The sequence below is a fragment of the Alligator mississippiensis genome, chromosome 5, assembly GCF_030867095.1.
Source record: "Alligator mississippiensis isolate rAllMis1 chromosome 5, rAllMis1, whole genome shotgun sequence".
Classification (NCBI taxonomy): domain Eukaryota; kingdom Metazoa; phylum Chordata; order Crocodylia; family Alligatoridae; genus Alligator; species Alligator mississippiensis.
In genome coordinates, this window is record NC_081828.1 from 39,935,982 (window position 1) to 39,963,773 (window position 27,792).

The 27,792-nt window shown below is 56.4% G+C and overlaps 1 protein-coding gene and 1 long non-coding RNA gene across 2 annotated transcripts; one reads left to right on the forward strand and one right to left on the reverse strand.

Moving 5' to 3' along the window:
- Positions 1–27,532, reverse strand: AP2A1 (adaptor related protein complex 2 subunit alpha 1). The gene is given in 29 exon segments (XM_059728187.1): positions 1–938; positions 1,253–1,387; positions 1,628–1,697; positions 1,990–2,106; positions 2,387–2,509; positions 2,865–2,955; positions 3,772–3,854; positions 4,606–4,677; positions 5,725–5,787; positions 6,578–6,617; positions 6,620–6,691; positions 6,694–6,736; positions 7,100–7,194; positions 7,197–7,233; positions 7,236–7,265; positions 7,605–7,721; positions 7,723–7,837; positions 10,969–11,066; positions 11,598–11,780; positions 12,080–12,217; positions 14,353–14,521; positions 15,159–15,309; positions 15,525–15,633; positions 16,958–17,059; positions 23,973–24,102; positions 24,203–24,396; positions 25,106–25,248; positions 25,610–25,678; positions 27,391–27,532. Coding segments are annotated over 29 exon segments (2,934 nt in total). The 5' UTR covers positions 27,458–27,532; the 3' UTR covers positions 1–860.
- Positions 12,203–13,716, forward strand: LOC132250786 (uncharacterized). The gene is made up of 2 exons (XR_009462405.1): positions 12,203–13,030; positions 13,573–13,716. It is a non-coding gene; the product is annotated as an uncharacterized LOC132250786 (long non-coding RNA).
- Positions 27,533–27,792: the final 260 nt, after the last annotated feature.

Sequence of the window (27,792 nt, forward strand, 5' to 3'; positions counted from 1 at the left end):
TGGTATTAGGGGCCCTGGCAGGTGCCCCATTTATTAGTCACATGGAGATAGATACACACGCTCTGATCCGCAGGAACTACGTGACGCTAAAACACCTAGAACGGCAAATACCATGGAGCCTGGCCAGCACCTGTGGGGACCCCCGCTTCCTCCCCCTCCCTGGGGCAGCAGCAGCTCTCCCAGCTGCTAGGAGGGGGGTGGGGGGGCTATTAGCGTCATCCCACAGGCCTGGGGTCCCCAGGGAGGTGGGGGGGGGGGTGAGCAGATCAGGGCAAATTCATGCACCCCCCACTTCCATTGCAACACATTCCCTTTAATTTGGGGTGGGGGCTATGACCCACCCAGAGACCCCACAGTCCCCCAGCCCAAGGCCTGGGACTGGGCCAGGACTCGCCATCCCTGTTGGGGTAGTGTTGGGGTCCTGTGGCCATGGTGGGGGGGGGACTGTAAACATTTTGGGGGTGGGAGGGCCAGGCCCCCCCTCCAGAGAAGGGGGACTAGGAGCAAAGCTCCCCCTGGGGGGATGGGGGACACAATCCAGATTTCAGGGGTCAAGCGCCCAAAAGCCTGCTTATGGGGAGCCAGGGCTACTGCCCAGAGGGTCCCTGGTTGAGGAAGAGGGGTTGCCAAGATCCAATCTATATGGTCTGATCCCCTCCCAGCCCCACTCCTTGGTCCCACTGTCACCGCCCCCCCCCAGCAGTGCTGGCCTGGGCTAGCTGATGAGAACACAAAGGTTACCATGACGACAGGACGGGGTGGGGGTGCAGAACAGGCTCTGGGGGGTGGGGGGGTGCCTCTGTGCCCAGAGGGGCTCTCCCCTGCCCCTGCCTCTCCCCACAACAAGCTGGTGCTACTCCTCAGAATTGTTCTGACAGCAGCTCACACAAGTGCCTCGACACAGCCTCCTTGCTGGTGCGCAGAGTCAGGCGGTACATCTGGGGAGCAAGGAGGGTGTCAGGGGGGTCCTGCCTCCCAAAGCACAGTGGGACCCAGGTGATCTGGCTCCCAGCCCCCACACTTTGCTTCCCCTCCCAGGGCTGGGATAGAACCTAGGAGTCCTGGATCCCAGGCCCACTCCTCTCCTGGCAGTGACATAGAGCCAGAACTCCTGGGCTCTTGGACACTCTGCTGTAGTCCAGTAAGTGTCATGCTCCTCTTAGACCCAGGAGAGAACCCAGGTGTCCTGGCTCCCAGTGGCCCTCCCAGAGCTGGGATAGAACCCAGGTATCCAGCCCTGCCCCCTGCTCACCTGGGCCTGGGCATTTGGTTCCAGCCGCAGGAGACAGCCAACCTGGAGGGACTTGGTCTGGATGATGCCAGCGCCTACGAAGTTGTCAGGGTTGGGGTCTACCTTGTCCAGCAGAGCACTGCCAAAGCCCAGCAGCTGTGAGGCAAGGACCAAGTAGCAATGAAGGACTGCCCCAGGCACCACCCCCTACTCCCACCCCAACCTGGACCCTCAAAGAGCTAACGGCATGTCTTGGTGGGACTCCTAGGTCACACATACTGGGAGAGAACCCAGGTGTCCTGCTATCCCAGTCCTCCCCACTCTTCACCTCTACCTGACTCCACTCCCCTCTCAGAGCAGGGAGAGAACACGGGCCCACCAGCCCCCACCTCTCACCTTGGCTTTGGTGACCTCTGGGTCCATGGGGTGATTTGCCTTGAAGATCTTCTGGGCTTCCTGCTGGGGTCTGTAGAGATGGGGGTGGGAAGTGGTGAGAAGGTCCTTGCCCCCCCCCATCATTAATAAGGGTAGGGTGGGTCTGCCCTGCTTAAAGGACCCCTGGGAAAGGGGACCTGGGGCCACTCCCAACAGGGACAAGGACTTAAGACCCCCTCCTTTCCAGGACTCACCTACAGGGTCCCCTCTGTCACCCCTCCCTGCCAGTCCTGGCCCCTATCTATAGGCTCCCTAGCCCCAATGGACAGGCCCTGCTTCCATCCCAGCCCCCTACCCCAGCACTCCCACCTCCCCCAGCGTACAGGCTGAGCTGCTTCCAGCGCTGGAAGAAGTCCTGGGACTGCATCTCCGTGGCCTGGAAGAACTTGTTCAGGGTGATGGGCAGCTTCAGGGTGATGTTCTGCAGGGTCCCCCCATACCTGGGGGGGAGGAAACTATCAGAGGAGACCTCCCTACCCCTACAGTCCCTCACTCCCACAGGACACCCCAGGCCAAGCAGCTGCTGCTCCCCCTCCCTCTTGGGCCCAGATTCCACCCTCTTCCCCAGAAGCTCCATCCCCTTATGACCCCTGCCCCTTGCTCCCCACATCTACAGAAGGCCCCTCCCCACTTCCTTAATTAGGCCATAGCAGCATCCCTACCTCAGGCAAGCCCTGCCCCTGGCTCCTGCCATTCCTGAGAAGGCCCCACCTCCAGTACCTGAACTTGATGTTGATGAGGGGCGCCAGGGTGAAGTCACTGAGGCACTCGATGTTGAGCACCTGCTGGACCTGGGCACCACCCTCCACCAGCGGGTCCACGGCCTTGGTCTGGATGTTGAGCTGTGGAAGGCGCTAAGGACTGGCCAGGCTTAGGGCACCTACTGGGCAGGAGAGCCTGCTCCTTTGGGAGGGGGCACAGGGCATGGACCACCCCATGGGACAGATGCCCCCTCCTCTCAGTAAGGGTAGTCTGACCCTACTCCCCCTCCTCACTTCTGAAAGGCTTGCCCTCCTGCAGGCCACACCCCAATCTCTCCATGGCCCCACCCCTACAACTCCCACCCCTACTCATTCCCAGGGCACTGCCCCACAGGCCACACCCCTATTTGTCACCCAGACCCCACCCCTGCAGGCCACACCCACACACCTCCCCATGGCCTTGTCCCCAGAGCCCCCCCTGCCCCCAGCTCAGGATATGACTCTGCAGCTCCCCGGGGTAGGTGACAGTGGGTGTGAAGCTCTGGAACTGGACCGACGTCTTGTTCCCGTAGAACAGGTACATCCGGCCTGCGGGGGCAGCAGGTGAGGGGGGTGCACATCCTCCAGAATCCCCAATCACTTTCCCACAGCCCCAGGGGCCTCCAGCCCCCACCAGGACCACTGCCCCCCACCCCACCCCTGGGACTCCCGCACAGCACCTGAGATCCCACAATCATCCTTCCCTGACCCGTCTCCCACAGCCCCCCGGGATTCCCCAACACCCCCAGAGACCCCCCCCAATCACCCTCCCCCAACCCCAGGGTCCTCTGCCCCCTTCTAGCAGCCCTAGGGACCCCCAGCCCCCACCAGGCAGGGAGTAGAGGAGTTTAGTAGGTTAAGGCTACTCAACTATGGAAACCCTGCTCCTCCATGCTTCCTTGTGGTCTTACCCCCTGCAGATGACACCCCCAAACATCCCCTAGGATTACCTCCCCCCCCCCAGAGACCCCCACTCATCCTCCTACAACCCCAGAGATTCCTGCCCCCTACGACCCCCACATTCCCACAGCCCCTGGGTTTCCCCCCAGCCTACCCCAAGAAACTCCTACTCATCCTTCCACAATTCTTGAGATCCCTACACCCCCTCCCACACTTCTTGGAATCCACCCCACCAGGACCCCCAATCATCTTCCCCACTAGGTCTGAAACAGCAGCAGAGGGAATGCTCTAGGCCACAGAGACCCCAGCCCTGCCCCTCCCTTGAGCCCCCTTCCCCCCAGCCCTAAACCCCAGGCTAGGGTGCAACTCTCTCTGCTCCCCAGCCCTGCTAGGAACCACCCAATGCCCCAGCTCCCCCACACCCTCCCCAAGCTACACATCCCCATTCCCATCCCCCCAGCTCACCTAGGTTCTGCCGGAACTCAGACTTCACTCCGATCTGCAGCAGCTGGTTCTCAAACAGCACCCCATTGTTCTTGCACACGAACCTGCAAGGGGCTTGGGTGGGCAAGGGGGCACCAGGACAGTCCCTGCCAGTGCCCCTCACTCCTGACCTACAGCCCCCTTTAACTCCCTCCCTCCCCCCCAAGCCCTGCTGGTGCCCCTCACTCCCGACCCACAGCCCCCTGCCCCGCCAGCCCTGCCTATGCCCCTCTTACTCCTAACCTCCAGCCCCCTCTGACTCTCCCCCACCCCCATCTTCCTGGTGCCCTTCATTCCTGACCCACAGCCCCCTACCACCCTGCCCTGAACGTACCCCTCACTCTCAACCCACAGCCCCCTGCCCTGCTAGTGCCCCTCACTGCTGATCCACAGCCTCCCTCTCCCCTCCCAGCCCTGCTGATGCCCCCTCACTCCCAACCCATGCCCCCCTGCCTCCACCCCAGCCCCGCCAGTGCCCCTCACTCCCAATGCCCTCCTAAATGACAAACAAGATAACTGCATTCTGTGGGTGCTGCTCTGTGCAGCACAATCCCGACTTCCTATTACCCCAGCCCCCCACCCCCATAACAGCATGAGAAATAGAAGTGCAATGTGAATGTGACAACTCACACGAGTGTGAGCAAGAGGTAGGCAAGCATGAAGCACTGACCCTGTAGCCCTCACCTGGGAGGGAGCACAATGTCCCACACTGGGGAGGGGAATAGGAGCAAGAGAGAAACTGCAGTGGGGGCAGCTGGTTCCTACAACCCCACTGCCCTACCCGGGACCCAGGCATCTGGGAACCGCCCCTCTTACTTGTTAAGCAGCTCATCAGCTTCAGAGAGAGGCAAAGCAGGGTCCTCGCAGACAGAAGCAGCGGCCCCCGTGCTGAGCGCGGCAGGGAGGGGGAGCAGCAGGGGGTGGTGCAGGGAAGAGAGCAGAGAAGATGAGTCACAGGGCGCCAGGCCGCACCAGGTTAGTTCCCGAAAGAGAGAGAAAGAGAGACGGGACACACACACACGCACACACAAACAGATGAACAGAGCTAAGGCAGCACATGACAGGGGCAGAGATGGGACACAGGAGGTCACGGCACCCTGAGGAAGGAGCTGGAGATGAAACCCAGGCGTCCAGGCTCCCAGTCTCCCCCCACCCTAAAGCACTCAAACTCCATCCTCCCCCTGCTAGTGGGATAAAAACCCAGATGTCCCAACTTTTAGCTTGCCTGAGCTCTAGACCAGCATTTCTCAACATGTGGGTCATGACCCAAAAGTGGGTTGCAAGAATATATGGAAGAGTTGCGAAAAAAACTTTAAAACTGGATTTTCCTTTAAAGGAGAAAAACATGGGAAACTGTGGCTTTTCCCTTGCAGGCTGGCAGTTCCAGCCTGCAAGGGGCTCCTTGGGGCTTCCCATGTCTCACACGCTGGCAGCAGGTCAGGAGTGAGGGGCACTAGGCCAGGACTGGCCATCAATGTTGACAAATGGGTCTTGGTACAAAACTAGTTGAGGAACCACTGGTCTAGACTACTCAACTCTCCCCACCCCCTTCCCACAGCTTGGATGGGACCCCACTGACTCTGACCCACTAGATCTCATTCCCTTCCTCTCCCTGTGCAAGGAGAGAACCCAGGAGTCCTGGCTCTGAGCTCTGACCTACCAGACCCCCGCTCACTACCCAGAACTGGGGGAGAACCCAGGACTCCTGGCTGCAAGCTCCCTGCTCTAACCCACCAGATCCCACTCTCATCTCCAAGAACCAGGGGGGAACCCAGGAATCCTGACTACTGGGCTACCTCTACTCTAGCCCATTAGACCCCTCTCCCCTTCCAGAGGTGGGATAGAACCCAGGTGTCCTACCATCCCCCTCCCAGGTGCAAGGGGAGGCTTGGTGGAGGGGAGGGGGCAGGGGGACAATGGGCAGAGCCCCCTTACTCGGCAGGCACAGCTGCGTCCACCAATAGGGACGCAGAACTCTCAATGGGCGGCTCCAAGTCACTGCGTCATCCAATCGCGGGGCAGCGGCAGAGCAACAGACAAGGGAGGCACCCAATCCCAAGAGAGCAGCAAGAAAGAGAGACAGAGGGACAGACAGACAGCGATGGGAGGAGACAAACAGGAGATGGCAGGTGAGCACAGACACCCCCCTCCCCCATGAGGCAGCACAGCACCCCCCCCCCCCCCCAAAAGGCAGAACAGCCCAGACCCCTGCTCCCCCTAAGTTAGCCCTAGCTGTCCCCATCTCCCCATGACCTTGAGATCACAGCCCTCGGAGAGAACCAGCTGCCCCCTAAGCCCCAATATCAACCTCATCCCAGGCCCTACCACAGCAAGTCCCCCGCCCTCCCCAGCACTCTACATCCCTCTACCACAGTATGCCCCTCTCCAGTGCTCCACATCCTTCACCAGTGCTGGAGGCTCTGGGCCCACATGAGGACAGGCAGAGAACATCCCCACTTTGAACCTCTCCTTATGAGGAGACCCCCACTCTACCAGGGGCAGAAGCAGAGATTTATTGCCCCCTGCTCCTGGATGCGGACACATGGATATCACCCCCAAAGCAGAGGCACTGCTTATAGCACCTCCCATGGTCCAGCTGCCCCACAAAATAAGATGCATCAGCTACTTCCCCCCACCAACCCATCTCCCTGCCCAAGCCCCACCAACCTATCTCCTGTGCCAAGCCCTGCCCTGCTCCCACCAGGCTGGTATATAACTGGGAGGGGGCATTAAGAGGCACCCAGTCCTACCCCGACCTGGGGCTGTCACCTGGGATCAGCCCTATTACCTGAGGAAGTTCTCTTCGGTGCCAGGGGCCAAGCAGGGGCAGCTGCCGGGCTGTCAGAGAACACGTCCACCAGGAGGTTTCCAGCACTGGTGGGGGCTGCCGAGCCAGCAGGGGAGCTGCCCGGAGTCCCAACAAGTCAGCGGACGGCGACGGAGTGGACTGCAGAGAACATGAGGGGTGGGGTGAATTCATCCCACTGGGGCACAACGCAAGGTTGGGGGGGGAAGTATCCCAGGTGGGGGGTGACCCAGTCTGCCTGGTTATGGGGATGCATGGCAGTGGGGGCACCAGGGAGAGATATCCTGGCTCCCTGTAGAACCCAAGTGTCCTGGTTCCCAGCCCTGCCCCTCTAAATACAGAGGTAGGGTGCAGAGAATGGGGGAAAGGACCGAAAAGCCCAGGCTCCCAACACCCTCATGCACTAAAATCACTCCCCTTCCAGAGGTGGGATAAGACCCAAGTGTTCTGGTGGGAAGCTCCTCGCTTCCAGCTGCTGTCCTCCCCCTCCCCCCCAATACTCACAGCGGTACTGGCACTGGGATCCATGCCCCCATTGATCTCTGCCCCAGGCTCTTTCTTGCCATCATCCAACTCACTGCCTGCCCCAGGGCCCTTCTCTTCTTCAGCTTGGCCAGGATGGATGACTCCCGCTCAGGGGAATGGGGGGCATCTCCTCCAGCACTGTTGCCTGAGAGAGGTGCAGGAGGCATGTCAGAACCAGTAATGGGGGGGGGGGGGGGGGGGGGGGGGGGGGGGGGGGGGGGGGGGGGGGGGGCTGGCCCCTTTCCTACCCAGAGAGCAGACAGTGCCTCTGTCTGAGGGTTGTGCCCCTAGAGGGGGCAGGCCCCTGCTGCATCTCTGCCCCCTGCCCCAGCAAGTGTCCTTGGTATGGCACCCCCTGGAGGCAAGAGACCCTGTTCCATGAAGCAGGAGGTCCCTGTATCTCCCTACTCCCAACTCCCTGCCCCAGGGCCAGCACCCCCTTGAGGCAAGAGGCCCTGCCCCATCCCCACCCCATGGGCCGCACCAGGACATCAGTGCTGGCAATGGAGCTGAGCTTGAGGTACTCGACGGCACGCTGCTGCAGCTCCACATCTGCATTGCGGATCTGGCTGTCGGAGCGCAGCACCTCTTGGATAGTGGCCCTTGGTCTCAGGAAAAAGGTTGATGAACTTGATGTAGGTGGAGAGCAGGAGGGCACGGGTGGCCACCGAGCACAGGTGGAACTTGGAGTGCAGCAGGTTGAACTGCACCAGGGGGCTGCAGACATGTGGGGAAGGGAGGGGGGTGAGGGGTCAGACCTGGGGGCCACCCTCAGCACTGGGGCTCCTCTAAGCAACCTGACCTGGCCCCAAGCCCAGTTCAGCACACCCACGGCCTTAATGCATCCCCTGGGTCACCCCAACCCTGCTGGTGTCTCTCACTCCAAACCCACAGCTGTTGCCCTGCCAATGACCTTCATTCCTGACTCACAGCCCCCTGCCCCACCCAGCACCCCTCACTCCCGATTCTCCCATTGCCTGGTGATCCCAGTGGGGGTCCTCAGACCCTGCTTAGATCTGTCCCCTTGGCAATATGTGCTCCTAATAGGTCTCTGATAACAGTGCCTGCCCATTTCCCTGCCTCCATTGTCTGTTGTTATATGCTGGGGAGAAATGGGATGACTTTCACCTGGGACTAAGGCAGAGCAAGATGCTGTCTGGGAGGTGGGTAAGAGCCAAACAGACCAAGTGCCCTAGAGAAGGAAGACCTAAGCCAGCCAATGCATACCACATTGACACAGGCATTCAAGGTGGTCACAGCCCGGCCCACCTTTCCCTCCCCTCCCCCTGGCAAAGAGCTATAGCTGCTTGCATCCATTCCTCCACAGCTTAGATCCATGGCCCCTACCCACTATGCTGCAACCCTCTGCCCCATCAGCATTGGCTAAGGAGGGCAGAGGCTGGCCTCCCAGGGAAGGGCTTCTGTCGTGCTCCCCGACCTCATACCAACAGCTGGTGGGAACTCCCTGAGGTGGCACTGAGACTCTAAGGGGTGCTCAGATCCTGTTCCCTGCCCTTCTCCACAACCAGAGAGCCAGGGGCTCACTCTCAGTACATGCCATGCAAGAGGCTAGCATCAAAGAGCTCACAGAGGTTGTAGCAAGTTAATAGAGAGGTTGTCCAGTTAGGTGTGATTTGCAGACCCGTCTGCTGTCATAAAAACATAAGAACAGCCATTTACTGGGTCAGACCCTAGGTCCATCTTGCCCAGCCTCCGGTGTAAACAGGGGCAGAGAGCAGACCCTAAAAGGGAGAATGAACAGGGCATGACCAAAAGTTTTCCCATTGTTCTCTCTCACTTGCAGCCTCTGGCATTTAAGGTCCAGGAAGTTATGGTTTAGAGGCCGTGCCCCTCACTCCCATGCTTAATACCTACTGATGTCCCTTTTCTCCAAGAATCTGTTCAATCCTTTCTTGAATCTAGATAAGCTATCAGCTTCCACAAAATCTGGTGGCAATGAGTTCCATGTTTTAATTACATGCTGGGTGAAAAAAAACAAACAAACTTCCTTTGGCTAGTTACCTGGTGTCCTCCTTCCTCCCTTTTTTGAAAATGGGGACCACATTGGCCTTTTTCTAGTCCTTTGGCACCTGGTGGACTCTTTAGTTTCTCGTCATATAGACCCCAAGTTACAGAGGAGAGGGAAGGGTGCCTGGTTTTTCTCCAGGCTTTGCTGGTAGTCATGTGGGCCCAGGAAGGAATTATTTCCTTTCTTGTTGCTACAGGTATCAGGGGATTGTTTTGCCTTCCTTGGAGGCATTGGATGTTGGGTGCAGCCAAGGCTGGGGACTGGAACTAGGCTGTGCCAATGCTTCTACTGAGACTTAAAGCTGGAGGTTCCTGGCTAGAGGGTCTTGCCCCTCCACTCAGGGTCAGCCTAACACTGCATTTGGGGTCAGGAAGGAGTTTTACCCCAGTCTGACTGGTGCAGACTTGGGGGAAAGAGTTGCCTTCCTCTGTAGTAGGGACAGAGCCTTCCTCCATGGGTCACTCCAGTGTACTTAACCCAGCAGCAGCAGGACACTGCCAACCACTGTCCCCCTGCTGTACCTGGGGCAGGTGTGGAGTCTCTCAGTGTCCTTGGGCAATGGCCTCGTAGCTGTGCAACAGGGTAGTGGTGTAGTGTTTGGAGTAGGTTGGACAAGGACTTGGCTTGGATGGGACCGACCCTGCCTCATGCTGGAGAGGTCAGACTAGACGACTTTTGGAGAGGGCTCTACCAGCCTGGTGGCTCTATGAACTGGTGACCCCAGCTGGGGAGACTGTCCAGTTGGTGCCCACTGTTCTCTGGGTGTCCAGTGGTGGCTGTGCCAAGGGGAGACCCCACCGCCCCTCACTTTGGATGCCTTTCTCTGCATCTTTTCCAAAGGATGTAGTAAAATTAGAAAAAAAATACAGAGAAGGGCAACCAAAATGATCAGAGGGATGGAGCAGTTGCCGGGCCAGGACAGAACTAAAAAGGTGAGGTATCTTCCATTTGGAAAGGAGAAGGCTGAGAGGAATATGATAAAAATCTATACAATCATGAGGTGTGTGGACCAAGTGAACAGGGAACTGTTGTTTGCAGAGTCCCATGATGCTAGAATAAGTGGGAATCCACCAAAATTAGCAGGACACAGGTTTACAACCAACAAAAAGGAAGTACTTCCTTTATGCACTGTTAACCTGTGAAATTCATTGCCACAGGATGTGGTGCCCCTTAAGACTTGAGATCAAGTCCAGCCCCTACCACAATATGGACCCCTCACCAGTGCCCCACAACCTTCCCCAGTGCTGCAGGCTCTAGACCCCATGAGGGAAGGCAAAGAACTCCCCTCATGAACTGCCCTTAGTAATGATGAGAGCTCCCCGCAAGCAAGGCAGGAGCAGGGACCTATTGTCCCCTGCCCCAGTGCAGGCACAGGGGCATCACCTCCAAAACAGAGGCACAGGCTTATAGCTCCCCCCATGTACCCACCTGCCCCCTCAAGAACAAGACCCTCTCCCCCTCCCCCCACACTCATCTCCCCTGCCCAGGGCAAAGGCAGATAGCACAGCCAAGTTCAACAAGGGACTGGATAAATTAATGGACGAGAGATCTATTAATAGCTGTTGAACAGCACGCCTGGAGATGGTTCCTCTGGCTTCTCTAGATGAGTAGCAATTGATGCCAGAGAAGATGCTGAATAGGAGATAGATCACTCTAGTTATGTCCAATTCAATGCCCTCCCTAGATGGACCATTGGCCTGACCCAGGATGCACTTATTATATTCTCAATGGCCTGCCTCCAGGTCCTGGGGGAAGAGGGAGAGGCTCTAGCCAGTGCCCATCACTTGCCATGAGACTTCCCAGTGCCTCCCAGCTATACCTGGAGCGGGGGTCCCCTGCAATGAGATTCCCGAACTCCCCGAGGATGTAGCCACCAACTTTCACCATGTTCTCATGGCAGGCAGGGGCCTGCAGGGCCTGTGGGGAGAGGAGGGGGAAGCAGTCAGAGGAAGGGATGCAGCATGGGAGGCACTGACCAGGGACTGCCTCCCTCACTGAGGGAGTCAGAGATGCAGCCCTGTGGGAAACCCATGTGTCTACTCCACCCTTTATCATCCCCTGCACCACGGAGCTTGGGGGGTGTCCCAGAGGGGACCAGCTACCTCCTCCAAGGGAGACAGCCAAAGGAAACACAGCCTTGTGAATGCATCTACCCCACATTCTTTCAGAGCTAGGGAATTACTGCCCCCTAACTACCCTGTGGCCTGATGAAAACAGAAGGGTCAAAGCCAAGGCATGGGGAGAAACTTAAAGAGAAGAGGTGTTCCTAGAAAGTGGGAGGGGCTTACACTGAGAGGCATGGTCAGAAGAGCTTAGGGGGACTTCTAGGAGGTAAAGAAGGGTATTAGAGAAAGGGCTGCCCCAAACAGTGCTCCACTCCCACCCAGGGGGTGCCCTTCCCTGCCAGCTTCCCCCCCCACCCCACAAACACACATGGTCTCAGCCAACCTCAAAGACAGTCTTGGCGGCGTAGCCCTGGACATCATCCCGGTTGATGACAATCTGGATGACGCGGTACCAGACCTCCTCACTCACGTAGTCGCCTGCGATGCGGATCAGGTTGAGGATCGTGTCCACATACCAGCTGTAGTCCACTGCATACTTCTCTGCCAGGATCGCCACCTTCAGCACCTGAGGGAGCACCATGGAGCCCCAGCTCATACTGTACCTCAACCCGGCATCTCCCAATACCCACCCCTACACATGCACACCCCATCCCTGACTCTAATCTACCATGCCTCACCTCATCCCTTTCCTAGAGCTGGGAGAGAACCCCAGAGTCCTGGTACCAGCCCCCCTGCTCTAATCCATCAAATCCTATTCCTCTCCCAGAGCCACAAGAAAACCCAGACATCCTGGCTCCCCAGCTCCCAGCCCTGCCCCCCCCAAACCACTAGACAGGAATTAGGCATCTGGCTCGGCAGACTCACGATCTCTTCACGGATAGAGTAGTCGGCTGTCTCCAGGTAGCTCAGCATCTCTGATACAATCTGCTTGGCATTGGTGCGGTCACACATGGCGTACAGCAGGTCAGCTGCACGCTGCCGCACACTCACATCCCGCTCCGTCTGGGGAAGACAAACAGTGAGGGGGGGGGGGGCACCATCTCCCTACACTCCCCTCATGGGGACACCAGGTAAGTGCCCCCCATAATCCTGCCCTCCTAGAAGTCCTCCTAGGTTCCCCTGGCCAAGCCCCTCAGTGTAAGCTCCTCCTGCTTTATGGGCATGCCTCTTAGGTGTCATGACCCAAAGGTCTGATTTTTTTGTGTGCTTCGGCACTAAGAATTATCCCCGTGCGTTTACAGCTTCATTGCACGGAGGAGTTCTGCTGCGCAGAGAACCTGCGTGCAAAGGAGTGTTCCTGCCACTTTGTAGCGGTCTTTGCAGGGTGCATTTTCTCTGCAACACAGAAATGCATGGTGCAAAGGAGTTCCCGCTCTTCGCATGCAAATCTGTGCCCCGCAATTGGCTAGTGCTAAATTATTCCCACGTTGCGGCTAGCGATTGGCCTGCTAGCCGTATAAGAGGCTCGAGCAATTTCCGCCCAAGCTGAAGAGGACTCCGCATCCATCTCGTGGGGACTCTGGGTGTGCGCGGCAGGGTAATAGAAACCCTGTGTGTTGCTCAGAGGAGTTTGGCGGCCTGATCCACCGCCCACCTCTTCCCGTCTTCGAACGGAACCTTCTATAAGACGTATTGACGAGTTTTATGCGCGCTTGTCCTGGACATCCGGAGTTCTGTCTGCGTGGAGTCTAGCAAACTCCACGTGATTGTTCGAGTTCTGTCTGCGTGGAGCCTAGCAAACTCCACGCGTGTTCGTGTTTTCTGTTGTAACCGCAACTCAAGCAAGTTCTCAGCCTGCACCGCGACCATCTCGGTGTAAGTAAACAATCTTAAAATCAACCGTTACGTGTTTGAGCCTAATTCTAGCTCGGCGCCTGCCCTCTCCGACCCGGCCTGCCGGCCACAGCCCGCATGCAGAGCGATGAAAAGGGCCCGGGGCCTGACCCGGCCCGCACATTAGGCTCCTCCTCCTACCCCAGTACACCCTTTCTCCAAGCTCTTCCTCTTTCTGGCCACCCCTTCCCTCCAAGCCCTGTCCCCTAGCAAACGGGGTGGATCCAGTGCGGGGTGTGGGGGTGCAGTGGTACAGCTGCACCCCGCTTCGATTCCTGCCCCATCCAAACTTTAAAACCAAGTGCCTGGCAGTGGCAGCAGCATTTCTAGTCAGGCAGCACAAAGGGAATCAATTAACTTCATGGCTCGTGATTATATCCCTTGTTCCTGCTAATCACTCTCCACTCCACAGATATTAATGACTCCCTTGACTTCTTAATCATCTTCTTATGCCCTGTTTAAACTATCCTTTCCCCTTCAGTTGTGCTGTCTGTTTCTGGTAATGTCTCTTTTCTGTTTCACAGCCCTGCAGACTGTTTTTAGCCCTAGCTAAAAGCCTTAACTCAGGTGTTGTCACGTTAACTCTGTTGTGGAAGGGGCTGACAGTGAAGCACTGGAGGCACTGTCAAGATGCTGAAGAAGATTAAATTTGGTTTTGATGACTACAAGACTCGTGACTCAATCTCTTTAGACTATTTTGACTGTTTTTTGCCTAGTTTGTCATGGTTTTTATAAGCTTTAATATAATCTAGCCAATCAGTGAACATCCTAACACCTGTATTTGCTTTTACTTTTATCTTAAACCCAGTGATATAGTGCTAACCCCACAGCCTATTAGTGAAGCTTCTAGAGAAAGCTAGAGAATTAACTGGAGAAAAATGTGTGTTGTGTTATATGCGATGATGTGTCACATAATCTGCACTCCCCTTTTCAAAATCCTACGTCTGCCCACGCACACGCATCCAACAGGCTCTTTCCCAGCCACTTCCCCTTCTAAACTACAGCCACTCATCCAAGCTCCTCCCCCTACCCTAACACCAAGCCCTTTCCTTTCTTCACCACTCCCTCCCATCAAACTCCTCTTTTTTGGTCACATCTTCCCCTACAAACTCCGCCCTCTCCCAGAACACACAGGGCCAAAACCACCCAAACTCCTCCCCATCCAGACCCTCCCTCTTCCAGCAGGATATACCTCTCCCAGCTCAGGCTGCTCCCCCTCCCCCCTTCTCCATCCAGAGCATGCCCCTGCCCACCTGACCCTCCTGTCACAGGCCCTGCCCCCTCAGAGGCCCCACCCCCCTCACCTTGAGGGCATTGATAACTGTCTCAATGTGGGTCTTGACAGCCTCATGGGAGAATTCAGAGCTGGCGAGGGTGCACATACTCTCCAGAGCCAGGTACCGTAGGTTGGTCTCTCGGTGCTGGAGGAACTGGCCCAGCTGGTTACAGGCCCGTACCAGCAGGTTGGGTTCACTGGAGGAAGACATTAGGGTTAGCAGACGGAAGGCCAGGAGTGAGGGACACTTGCAGGGCTGTGGGGGGCACAGGGCTGTGAGTCGGGAGTGAGGGGCACCTGTAGGGCTTGAGGGCAGGGGGCTGCAGGTTGGGAGTGAGGGGCACCATCAGGACTCACGGGGAAACTCAGGACTGGGTTGGCAGAGGCTGCAGATCAGGAGCAAGGGGACACTAGCAGTGCTGGGGGAAGTTAAGGGCTGTGGGGCACCAGGAGGCTCTGCTACCAAGAGTTAGGGTAGAACCCAGGGCTGGATAGATCGGAGGCTGCAGAGAAGAGTGTGTAGCACTGGCAGGACCAGGAGGAAGCACCAAGTGGGCAGGGAGGCAGGGGCCTGTGGACTGTGAGTGAGGGGCACTGGTAGGACTGGACGGGGCTGCAGGAGTGAGGAACACCAGCAGGGCTGGGGGACAGCTTAGGGCTGGTAGGGGGCTGCTGTTTTGAAGTGAGGGGCTGAAGGAGGAAACCCAGGGAGAGGAGCAGGGGGCTGCAGGTCAGGAATGAGAGGCACCGGCAGGGCTGGAGATGGGCAGGGGGCTGAAGGTTGGGAATGAGGGGCACCAGCAGGGCTAGTCAGGCTGAATCAGCAGGCCTCACCTGTCGTAGTGGATGATGAGGCTGATGGCCTCAAAGAGGATGGCGTTCTTGGCATTGGAATGCTGAACCTTCTTGGACTTTGGTGGCTCCTGGGCCTTGTTGAGGACTGTCTCCAGGCACTCAACCAAGCGCCCCTTCACCGCCGCGTCCTCTGGGGGGACAGAGCATGAGGCGTGGCAGAGCCAGGGCGAGGGGCATGGGCCACAGCACAAACCAGGAGTCCTGCTTCCGACCCCCCCCCCCCCCCCCCGCCTGCTACATATAACCCACCAAACCCCCACCCTCTCCCAGAGCTGGGCAAAAACCCAGGTGTCCTGGCTCCTGGTCCCCAGCCCAGGAAGGGAAGCAGCCCCTGCCTCCCATTACCTGGTGGTGGGTAGCACTGAAGGAGGCGCAAGAGCTTTACTGAGAGCCACGGGGCCGGCACAAAATAGTACGTGTAATCTTGTAGGTCCGTGGAGGCCGAGGAGACAATCTGTGTGGGGACAGCAATGAGTACCTGTGCCTGCCAATCCCCACACCAGGCTGACCCCCACAGCCCCCAAATCTGAGAAGAACCCAAGACTCCTGGCTCCCAGGCCTAACTCACTCGATCCTTCCACCCCCTACAGCAATAAGGAGGCAACCAGTTTGGCAGGTGAGCCACAAGACAGCCCCATACCTGTGCTCCCTGCCCATGTGGCTGCTCTGCTTTCTGCTCCCTACCCTATCTGCCTGTGTTCCCTGCTTTCCCCCCCAACAGCCTGCCACATGCCATAAACAGAAGCTGCCTATACTACTTGTGACATCCCTGTGCTAGACACTCCTACCCCGAGGCCTAGGACAGAACCCAAGTGTTACACCATGGCACTCCCCACCACACCATCTCAGCAAGTTGGGGGATACCAAGCTGGTCCACTTCCATACAGCCCACAGCCACCAGCTACATGCTTGTGGTCTGCACCCTCCACCATCCTGCCCTCATGTCCTGCCTGGACAACGAGTGACAGGGACACACTTGGCAAGGACAAGGGTTCCTGACAGACAAGCCTATACTTCTCCCTGATCCTGTGAGCCACCAGGGATTTCAGCTGTTGGCTCCTTCACAGAGCCATCACCATAGGCGTGTATCTGGCACACTTCATGGACTCCCCCAACACCTGCCCCTTCTGCAAGCAGAGGGAGACCCCGGCATACAATTACCTGTAGTGCGCCAGACTCCAGCCCCTGCACCACCTACTCTAAAATCTCATACTGAGGTTCTAGCTGCATGATTCCCCATACCTTTTCATTTACACACTCCCTGTCTGTGGCCTCACCAAGTCCCGAGACCTCCTGGGTCAACCTCCTCCTAGCCCTAGCCAAGCTGGCAATATACCTAACCTCATCCGTTTATGTCTCTAGGCAGAGTTTCACTTGGACTTGATGGAGGGCCAGTAGACACTGTCCAGTGTGCTCTATTCAGTGTCGTCATCCCCCCCCGTGCATTCATTTTGAACTTATGACCCTCACTCCTGTCCCCATTTTGTGTTTCAGTTGTGCCAAATATTCAGTAATATGTCTTTAGTGGGCCTCATCACAAAGTGGTGGTCTACTTGGTGGACTCTGGTTCACATTCCAGAACGGTGCATCACCCCAGCACTAGATACTCCCACCCCAAGGACTAGGATAGAACCCAGGTGTTCAAGCTCCCAGGCCCTTTGCTCTAACCCACCGACCCCAGAACCTAAGTATCTTGGCTTATAATCCATCCTTCATTCACTACACCTCTACTCCCCTCCCAGAGCTGGGTCCAAACCCAGATGTCCAGCCCCTCTCACCCGGCTCAGCCTGGACACAGCCAGAGAGACGCAGGTCTTGAAATCATCGGGGTTCTTCTTGCAAAGGCAGGTAATGAGGCTGACAGCAGCCGTGACCACCCCCTGCAGGAGAAGGGGTGAATTGTCAGATATGGGGGGAGGGCAGGGGCAGGATGATAAACTTCTGGTCAACAGGGGGGTGGCAAGCAATGCAAATGTACCAAGTGCCACCTGGGCAGAAGGGGGCAATGGAACTGACTGTGTACTAGACAGGTGGGGGCAACTAGGAAGTGAGGGGGGAAATGGTGGGATGAACCATGTGCTCAGTATGCCAGGGGGAGAGGGGAGCTGAACAATGGACCATGTGCAGGACATGAGACATGCCATGGTCCAGAGAAGAGGGCTGGTGGAACATGCCATGTCTGGATTTCGGGGCCATGCAGGTAGAACATAACATCCAAAGAAGTGTCAGACACCCCAGGACCTACCATGTGCTTGCTACTGGGGGGTGGGAAGGGAAAGGAATAGAATGTACCACATGCTGGTCTCTGAAGGGGAGAAGCAGGGTGCATTCTACCCTAAGCTAACACAGCTCGCATGACTAATGATATGACTCAGATTGTGCTAACATACATCCAGTATGTCCCTATGTAGCTACTATGAGCAGGGTCCTGTATTGCCTTCTAACTGCCAAGCCACACGATTACTAGGATTTTAGTATTTTATTTAAAAAGCTTTTACATTTGTACTAGCTGTGAAGGGAGGGAGTGGGATAGGCCAAGTGGGGATCATTCATAAAGGGAAGCAGGATCTACACTAGGGATGAGAGATTCTTCAGACCCACAGGCCACATATGGAGCTTTGCTCAGCTGTCACGGGCCAAGTGACCCCTCCCCTGCCTCCTCCCTGCCCAACAAAGACTTACAAAAACTCCCTAAAGGGCTGATTCCATCAGCCTGGCCACACAGATCCCAGTCACCACTTACTGTTTGGGTTCCATGGGCTGCCACCACTTAGCTGTGGACCCTAGCAGGGGTGTGTGGACAGCAGATCGTGCCTCTGCTCCACCCTCAGCTGGGATGGGATCACGGATGGGTGGGGAGCGAGTGGCTGGGATTCCCAGCTAAATAGCAGTAGCCCGCAGAACCCAAACAGTAAGCAACAGCTTCACAGATGCTAGGGTCAGAATGGACCTCAACAGATTATCAAGTCTGACCCCCTGCCCCAGACAGATGACCCCAGCCAGATTCCTATCCAGCCTTCTCTTAAAGGCCCCCAAGGTAGGGGAGAACACTACCTCTACCGCTACCAATGGGCAGAAACAATTGGTAATGGACAGGGGGGGACAAAGCTGAACTCCTCAACGAGTTCTTTGCCTCAGTGTTCCTAAGCGAGGGGCACGACAAGTCTCTTACTGGGGTTGTAGAGAGGCAGCAGCAAGGCGCCAGACTACCATGCGTAGACCCTGAGATGGCACAGAGTCACTTGGAAGAACTGGATGCCTTTAAGGCAGCAGGCCCGGATGAGCTCCATCCGAGGGTGCTGAAGGCACTGGCCGACATCACTGCAGAGCCACTGGTGGGAATATTTGAACGCTCGTGGAGCACGGGCAAAGTCCTGGAGGACTGGAAAAGGGCCAATGTGGTCCCCATCTTCAAGAAGGGGAGGAAGAAGGACCCGGGCAACTATAGGCCAGTCAGTCTCACCTCCATCCTTGGCAAAATTATCAAGGCTCACATTTGCGAGAGCCCGGCAGGACAAATTATGCTGAAGGGAAACCAGCACAGGTTCGTAGCAGGCAGATCGTGCCTGACTAATCTAGTCTCTTTTTATGACCAGGTTACGAAACGCCTAGACACAGGAGGAGGGGTGGATGTTGTATACTTAGACTTCAGGAAGGCCTTCGATACGGTACCCCACCTCATACTGGTGAACAAGTTAAGAGGCTGTGACTTGGATGACTACACAGTCTGGTGGGTGGCGAATTGGCTGGAGGGTCGTACCCAGAGTGTCGCAGTGGATGGGTCGGTTTTGACCTGGAAGGGTGTGGGCAGTGGGGTCCCGCAGGGCTTGGTCCTTGGACCGATACTCTTTAATGTCTTCATCGGCGACTTGGACGAGGGAGTGAAATGTACTCTGTCCAAGTTTGCGGATGACACAAAGCTATGGGGAGATGTGGACACGCCGGAGGGCAGGGAACAGCTGCAAGCAGAGCTGGACAGGTTGGACAAGTGGGCAGAAAACAACAGGATGCAGTTCAACAAGGAGAAATGCAAAGTGCTGCACCTAGGGAGGAAAAATGTCCAGCACACCTACAGCCTAGGGAATGACCTGCTGGGTGGCATGGAAGTGGAAAGGGATCTTGGAGTCCTAGTGGACTCCAAGATGAACATGAGTCGGCAGTGTGACGAAGCCATCAGAAAAGCCAAATGGCACTTTATCGTACATCAGCAGATGCATGACGAATAGATCCAAGGAGGTGATACTTCCCCTCTATCGGGCGCTGGTCAGACCACAGTTGGAGTACTGCGTGCAATTCTGGGAGCTGCACTTCAAGAGGGATGCAGATAACCTGGAGAGGGTCCAGAGAAGGGCCACTCGTATGGTTAAGGGCCTGCAGACCAAGCCCTACGAGGAGAGACTAGAGAAACTGGACCTTTTCAGCCTCCGCAAGAGAAGGTTGAGGCAACCTTGTGGCTGCCTATAAGTTCATCACGGGGGCACAGAAGGGAATTGGTGAGTTTTTATTCACCAAGGCGCCCCCGGGGGTTACAAGAAATAATGGCCAAAAGCTAGCAGAGAGCAGATTTAGATTGGACATTAGGAAGAACTTCTTCACAGTTAGAGTGGTCAAGGTCTGGAACGGGCTCCCAAGGGAGGTGGTGCTCTCCCCTACCCTAGGGGTCTTCAAGAGGAGGTTAGATAAGCATCTAGCTGGGGTCATCTAGACCCAGCACTCTTTCCTGCCTATGCAGGGGGTCAGACTCGATGATCTATTGAGGTCCCTTCCGATCCTAACATCTGTGAATCCCTTGGAAGTCCATTCCAGGTTTTGGCCACCCTTACCATGAAAAAGCTCTTTCTGATGTCCAGCGTAAATCTGCTCTCTGTCAGTTTGTGATGATTGCTCCTTGTTACCCCAAAAGGCGCCCTGGTGAACAGAGCATCTCCAGTTCCTTGCTGTGCCCCCCTAATGAATTTGTAGGTGGCCACAAGATCACCTCTCAGCCTTCTCTTGAGGAGGCTGAAGAGGTCCAGGTCCCTTAGTCTCTCCCCATAGGGCTTGGCCTGTAAACCTTTAACCATATGAGTGGCCCTCCTCTGAACCCTCTCGAGATTATCCACATCCTTCTTAAAGTATGGCACCCAGAACTGGATGCAGTACTCCAACAGTGATCTGACCAATGCCACATAGAGGGGAAGTATCACTTCCTTGGTTCTATTTGTCATGCATCTGCTGATGCATGATAAAGTGCAATTCACTTTGCTAATGATTTCATTACACTGACAATTCATGTTCGTCTTGACATCCACTATGACTCTGAGGTCCCTTTCCATTTTTGTGCTGCTTAGAGGGTCATTCCCCAGCCAGTAGGTGCACTGGATACTTTTACACCCTAGGTGCAGCACTCTGCATCTGTCCTTGTTGTACTGCGTCCTATTGTGTTCTGCCCATCTATCCAACCTGTCCAGGTCTGCCTGCAATTGTTCCCTACCCTCCAGAGCATTCACTTCCCTCCACAATTTAGTATCATCTGCAAACTTGAACAGAGTACACTTCACGCCCACATCCAAGTCACTGATGAAGACATTGAAGAGTATGGGTCCAAGGACCAAGCCCTGTGGGACCCCACTACCCACATACTTCCAGGTCGATACCAACCCGTCTACTAACACACTCTGAGTACAACCACCAAGCCAATTCGCCACCCACTGGATTGCACAAGCATCTAAGTCACAGCCTCTTAATTTATTCATGAAATGGGATGAGATACGGTATCGAAGGCCTTCCTAAAAATCTAAGACAATGACATCCACCTCTACTCCTGCATCTAAGCATTTTGTGACCTGGTCATAAAACAAAACCAGATAGTCAGGCATGATCTGCCTGCTACAAATCCATGCTGGATGCCCTGCTACATTATTTTTCCCGCTGGACTTGCACAAATATGATCTTTAATAATCTTTTTAAAGACTTTTCCAAGGATGGAGGTGAGACTGACTGGCTTATAATTACTCAGATCCTCCTTCCCCCCACTTCTTGAAAATGGGACCCCATTGGTCCTTTTCCAGCCCTCCAGGACCTGACCCGAGCGCTTGAACAGTTGTACCAGCGATTCTGCTATGACACCGGCCAGTTCCTCCAGGACCCTCAAATGAAGCTCATCTGGGCCTGCTGACTTAAAGACATCCGGTCCATCCAAGTGACTGTGCACCAAGTCAGCGTCAACAGTTGGTAGGCTGGTGTCCCTCTGATGCCCAACTAAGAACCCGTTAGGAGACTTATCTTGACCCTTGTTCAAGAAGAGAGGCAAAAAAACTCATTGAAGAGCTCAGCCTTGTCCCCCCCCTCTGTCACTGATTACTCCTGCTTATTCAGAAGGGATCCTATGCTGCCCTGTGCCTTTTTACTCCCTACATATTTAAAAAAAGATGTTTTGTTATCTTTAATATGTGTTGCTAGCCTTAGCTCCGTAGTTGTTTCGGACTTCCTAACTGCCTCCTTGCAAGTGTGGGCCAAGTAAGTATACTCCTCTTTGGTAGCTTCTCCCTGCTTCTACCGCCTATATGCCTCTTTTTTTGTCCTTAGGCTCCCCTAGATTTCTCTGTTTAGCCATGGAAGATTTTTAGCCCTTTTCTCCCCCTTTCCCTTGCAATGGCATTGTCTCCCTTTGTGCCCGAAAGATTGCTTCCTTCAGGAATGACCAGCCTTCCTGGACTCCCATCTCTCCAATACTCTTATCCTGCAGTGCATCGTTGACTAAACTCCTGAGCACACTGAAGTTAGCCTTCCTAAAGTCAAGCACTTCCACCCTACTAGTTATCTTACCCACTCTGTGCCGTACGGTGAATTCTGTTGTATGGTGGTCACTGTCCCCAAGGTGACTATGAATCTGCAGCTCCCCTACCAGGTCATTTCCCGTAGCCAACACCAAGTCCAGTAGGGCATTCTCCCTAGTGGGACTGCATACCTCCTGCATTAGGTGAAGGTCCTGTACGCAGGTTAAGAACCTACGTGAACAGTTGGATTTGGCTGACTGCTCCTCCCAGCAGATGTCAGGGTAGTTTAGGTCCCCCATGACAACCACGTCCCTAGCCTGTACGGCCTCTGAGAGTTGCCTCAAGAATTCCAAGTCTAGCTCTTCCTCTTGATGTGGTGGTCTGTAGCAGACCCCCACCACCAAGTCCCTTTCCCCTCGACCTCCATGTATTCTAACCCACAATGCCTCGACTTTCTCCTCCTCCCATTTTGACTGGGGTAGATGTATAATGATCCTTAACATAGAGAACCCCCTCCAACTTTCCTCCTTACTCTGTCCCATCTGTACAACCTATAGCCCTCAATGCATACTGCGCAGTCATTGGTAGGGTCCTAGCAGCTTCATGGCTGACGGGACACTGCACTGGGAGCTGAAGGCACCCAGAGCCAGCAAAATGCAAGGGCTCCCACTAGCTCTGCAGTCCCAGTGGGGGCTTGGCTCTTTCTGTGGATGCTGACTCCCTGGGCTGCATGGAGCTGAGCATTAGCCCAGCCCAAACGGTGTTGGGAGACATACCTAAGTGGGCACCATTTGCATCCCTGGGCACTGCTGGAAGGAGCCAGAGGTGGAAACAAAAGGAGTGAAAGTGGGAGCTTGGAAGTGGGTTGTGGTTCAGGATGTGGTGGGGTCGCTGCCAAGGTGGGAAGCAGCAGAGGGCCTGGGCTCTGGACAGTGAAAGTGTGGGCTGGGCAGGGCTGTGCGGGGCACATCAAGTGGCAAGTACCAGGTGGGAGCCAAACAATGGGAGCCACACTGGAGATGCTGTGCAATACGGTTGATCAGGAGCAGCAGCTCAATGAACGCAACCAGTTGCTGTTGGGCTCCTGTCCCAAGGCACCTGACACTGGGTCCTGCAATACAGTCCATGACAGGCACCGATGCTCCCTCTGATTTCTGAGGCAGGTGGGTGGGAGTGGCCCCTTTGGTGCTGGGGCTCCAGCTCAGAAGCTAACAGCTGCCTCTGCTTTCTTGATGGGTGTGTCTACCACTCTAGGGTGTCCTGGCCTGGGCTACCCTCCACGCCTGGGCTAAGCAGGACCAAGGGACCCGTCATGGACTAGAAAAAATCCCTCCAGGGGCCAGATCTAGCCTGCAGGCTGTATTTTGCTCACCCCTGAGGAATACTGTGTTCACTATGAGTGGGGGGGGAGAACACATTAGTGCTAGTTATGTACAGGGTGGTGGGGTGAAACCTGGCCATTCACAAGGAAGGTAAGCATGGAACACCACATGAAGGGTATTCTGGCGGGGCGAGGTGGGGGGATGGATATGCCACATGCTGATCCTTTGGCAGCTGCACAAAGAACAAATCACATACCTGCACACCATGTATTGGTCGTTCGGGAGGAGCACTGGGATATACTATGTGACAACCATGTAGGAGGGGAGCAGAAATGTAATACCATGTGGCATTCATTCCTAGAAGCAGGACCTGTACTCTTGGGGGGGCAGGGGTAAAATATATCATGTAATCATAACTTACAAGATGGTGGGGCAGGACAAGGATGGCAGGAGTGAGACATACCACAGGCAGGTCATTTTGGCGGTGGCAGGAAGCGATTAGGATGTACCACATGTTGGTCATTCCCAGGGGAGGCAGAGGTGCTATGTATCATGTGCTGGTCATTCAAGGGTGGAGCAGGGATAGGATGTACCATGTAGTCATTAATGAGGGGACAGGGATGCAATATACCATGTGCTAATCATTAATGGGGGTGCAGGGATAGGATGCACCATATGCTGGTCATTCAGAGGGATGAGGGGAGAGAACATACCATGTGTTGGTCATTCAGCAGGTGTACCACGCGGGAGGTCCACTCGCCCATGGGCACAAGGTCAGGCGAGGTCTTGTAGAGGCGCAGGAGGCAGAGGGCCGCACTCTGCTTCACACTGTCCATAGTGTCGCTGAGTGAGGGGGCAGATAGGTCTCGTTAGCAGGGCAGGGGTAGGGCCTCCCTACTCGCTCACCTCCTCTCCTGTCCCAGCCATGTGGTGCCCCGCTTACCCAGCCACCAAGATGCGGGGGATCTCGGAGGCGAAGGCCTCTGCCATCTCGCGGCTGCCCACGTTGGCGATGCAGTGCAGTGCCAGGCACATGAAGGTGGGGTTGCGGCTTGCCAGGTCATTCTTGATGGCGTTGTTAATGAGCCGGATCAGCTCACTGTTGGAGTTCACCAGCACGGAGATGAACAGGTATCCCTGGGGAGGGGCCAGGAGTGGCTTAACAAAGAGGCTGAGGAAGGGAGGGGCAGGCTGGGCTCAGCCCCTGTCCCATGGAAGCCAGAGCCCAGTGGCACCCTCTCCTCCCGCCCTACCAAGACATCAGCCCCACAGCCCATTTCCAACCACGGCATTATGACCCAGCTCCAGCCGCATCTCTGCTTCCCTTCCGGGTCCCCAGCTCTGCCTCAACCCTATTCCTGCTGCTGCCCCCACCCTTCCATCCCACTCCTGCTATGCACCCCACTGCCCCTTCCCCACAGGGGCTGCAGCAGGAGGCTGCCCTGAATGCAGGCTCCCCTCCTACAGACCCACTCTTTGCCCAGCCCTCAGGCACCTGTTCTGTCCAAGGTGCTCAGTACCCAGCCCCACCAACCCGCCCTCCTCAATGCCCTGCCCCCTACCCTTACCTCAGGACCCAGTCCCGCAACACTGCCTAGCACTCATCTCCATCCTGCCCCACAGTGCCCAGCCTGCCCATTTCACCCAACAGCGCCCAGTGACCAGCTCCCTCATCCCACCCCAGTGCCCAGCCCTTTCACACCCCACTCCAGTATCCACAGTCCAGCCCCCCAATCCCTCCCCATGGTGCCCAGTTCCCACTCCCCTATCCTGCCCCACAGCCCCCAATGCCCAGCTCTTCTATGCTTCCCCCAACCTACCACACAGTACCCAGCCCCCCACTCACAATCTGCTTCTCGGTGTACTTGTTTGAGCTGAGCAGGTTGACAGCCTCCATGTGCCCAAAGTCAATGTCATGGCCAAGCAGAAAGATGAAAAGCAGCTTGCAGACATATTTCTTTTTGCTGTAGCCATCCAGGGCCTTGTCCCCTGGCAAGAGAGAAGAGAGGGGAAGGGGGAGGTGGGGGTCACCAGAACTGCTGGAGGTGGGGGCAGGGGGAAGCAGGGAGAGATCAGGTGTGAATTCTGTCCTGGGGGATGGATTAAGATACAGGAAGCATGTCTGGATCTAGGGATGCAGGGAACAGGAAGACTTGGGGGGGGGGGGGGGGTCTTCTGGGTGGGGGAAGCAGGGCAGGGAATGATCCAGGGGGACTGGATAGGAAGGAAGGCTGAGTCCATCCCTCCCCATCCAACAGCCTTCCATGTGTTTGAGGGGGGTGCTGCTCAGAAGTGCATTGAACCCCCCCCCCACCCAGCCACAGCCCCTCTGGACAGGACCTACACTCACCCTTGAACTTGGAGCGGATGTTGGCCAGTTCCTTGTTGATCCTCTTGATCTCAGCCTCTTTGCTTTTACCTGCAATGGGAGCAGCAGGAACAGATGTGCTCAGTGGGGATGGAGCAGACCACAGACCCATTCCCCTTATCCCTGGTTGTAGGGTCAGATAAGGGCTGGCACTTCCTCAAGGGAAAAGGCCCCTGCCTCATCCCTACCCCCAAAGGCCCAGCTGACACAACCCAAAGTCCTAGCATCTGCTCCATCTCTTGATCACAGCCAATTCCTTCCCCACAGCCCCAACATTCCCCTGCTTTCTCCCTTCCCCACATCCAGAAGGCAGCTGCCAGCTGGCCCCATCAGCTTCTTTCCTTCCCCACCTCCTCCAAGTCTTTCCTAGGGAAGACCAAAGAGAAACCCTGGGACTAGTTTATATAAGAGCCTCTCAGCCAGTACTAAAATGCAGCCAGCTCGGGAGGGGCACACTGGAGGACTGGTTATAGAAGGATCCCTTGCCCAGCACTAAGATGCAGCCAGCTCTGGGGTGGGGCACATGGGGAACTGATTATACAGGGAACTCTCGCCTGAAACTAAGATGCAGCCAGCTCTGGGGAGGCACACACTGGGGGGCAGTTATACTGGAATCCCTCACCCCAGCACTAAAATGCAGCCAGCTCTGGGATGGATGCAGGGAGGAGCTGTTTATTCATGACTCTCCTATCATTTCCTCCCAGATTTCAACCCATTCCAGCTCAACAGAGACCTCTTTGCTGTAAACATCTAAAGCCTTGTCCCCTGGGCACAGGAAAAGGGGATGGGAAAGGGGTCCCCAGCCCTGCCAGGGGGTCATGCAAAGATTGGGAGGAGCAGGGCAGAGGCGTTCTGTCCTGAGGGAGGTGGTGGGAGAAGCAGGTCTGGATCTGGGGATGCAGGGAACAAGGAGACTTGGGCATGTCCCTCACGCCCCTGCTGTGTCCGACTCCAGCCCCAGCGTGCTCAGCCTGCCTGTGGGAATGACCCTCGGCCCTGCTCCAAAAAGGGGCTTCGGGCAAAGAGCTGGGACTGCCTTTATCCTTGGAGCTGGGAAGAGGAAGAGGATCAGGTAGGGACAGCCTAGAAAAATAACAGCCTGGAGGAACTAGCCAAGGTCCCTCCTCTGTGAAAGAGACCCCGACCCCCCCGCGCACCAGCTGCTGGACAGACACAGCCAAGAGCCACTTCCTGTCCCAACAGGCAGGGACGGGGGCTCGGGGGGAAGAGTGCATGGAGGGGGGCACTCCACTGCAGCTGGACTAAGCTGGGGACCTGCCCACCGCTGGCTGCCAACACTGGTGTCTTGTGGGGGTGGGGAAGGGATGCAAGGAAGGGAGGGGAAATTTTCCAAGGGGGCTCAGCCTGGAACTGTGAAGGGGGGATGGGACCAATCCAGGAGCCACCTCAGGGCACAGATTGTGGTGGGGAGGGCAGAGACCTGGTGAACAACCGTGCAGGGGCAGGAAGAGAGAGCTCTGGGGGGCAAAGGAGGGGGTCGAGTGGGTACAGCCGGAAATAACGGCCTGGGGGAGGGAGCCAAGGAAGACCAACCCCCCCACACACACCGCACGGACACATACCATACCACACACGCACCTCACACACACGCACATGCCAAGGCTAGACAGACGCCGCCAAGAGCCACTTCCCGTCCCAAGGGGCAGGGGGAGGGGGAGAGGAGGGGCGGCGGGGCCCGGCCCGGATCCACAGGGGCAGCGCGGGGCGGGGACGGCGCGGCTGGTGGGGCGGAGCCAGCTCACAGTTGCGGATGTCGGAGATGAAGACGGCCAGGCCGCGCATCCCATCGCCCTTGGACACGGCCGGCATCGCAGCAGCGGCCCCGACCGGCCCGGCCCAGCGACCCGCTCCCCAGTCCGGATGCGGCCCGGCCTCGCCCGCACCCCCGCGCTGCCACCATTGGCCGTTGCCCATGCCACTCCACCCCCTCGCCCACCTCCTATTGGGCAGCCTCCTTGTCGCTCCACGCCCGGCCCACCCCCTTCCCCAGTCTATTGGTTCCGCCCCCGCGGGTTCCGCTCTCAGTGGTAGGGGGCGCTGTTACTTAAAGGGAGCCCCGCCCCATGTGTTTTCTCATTGACCGCTCCTCATTAGCCCCGCCCCACGCCAGTATTTATTGGTTGGGCTGACCGAGTGACAGCCCA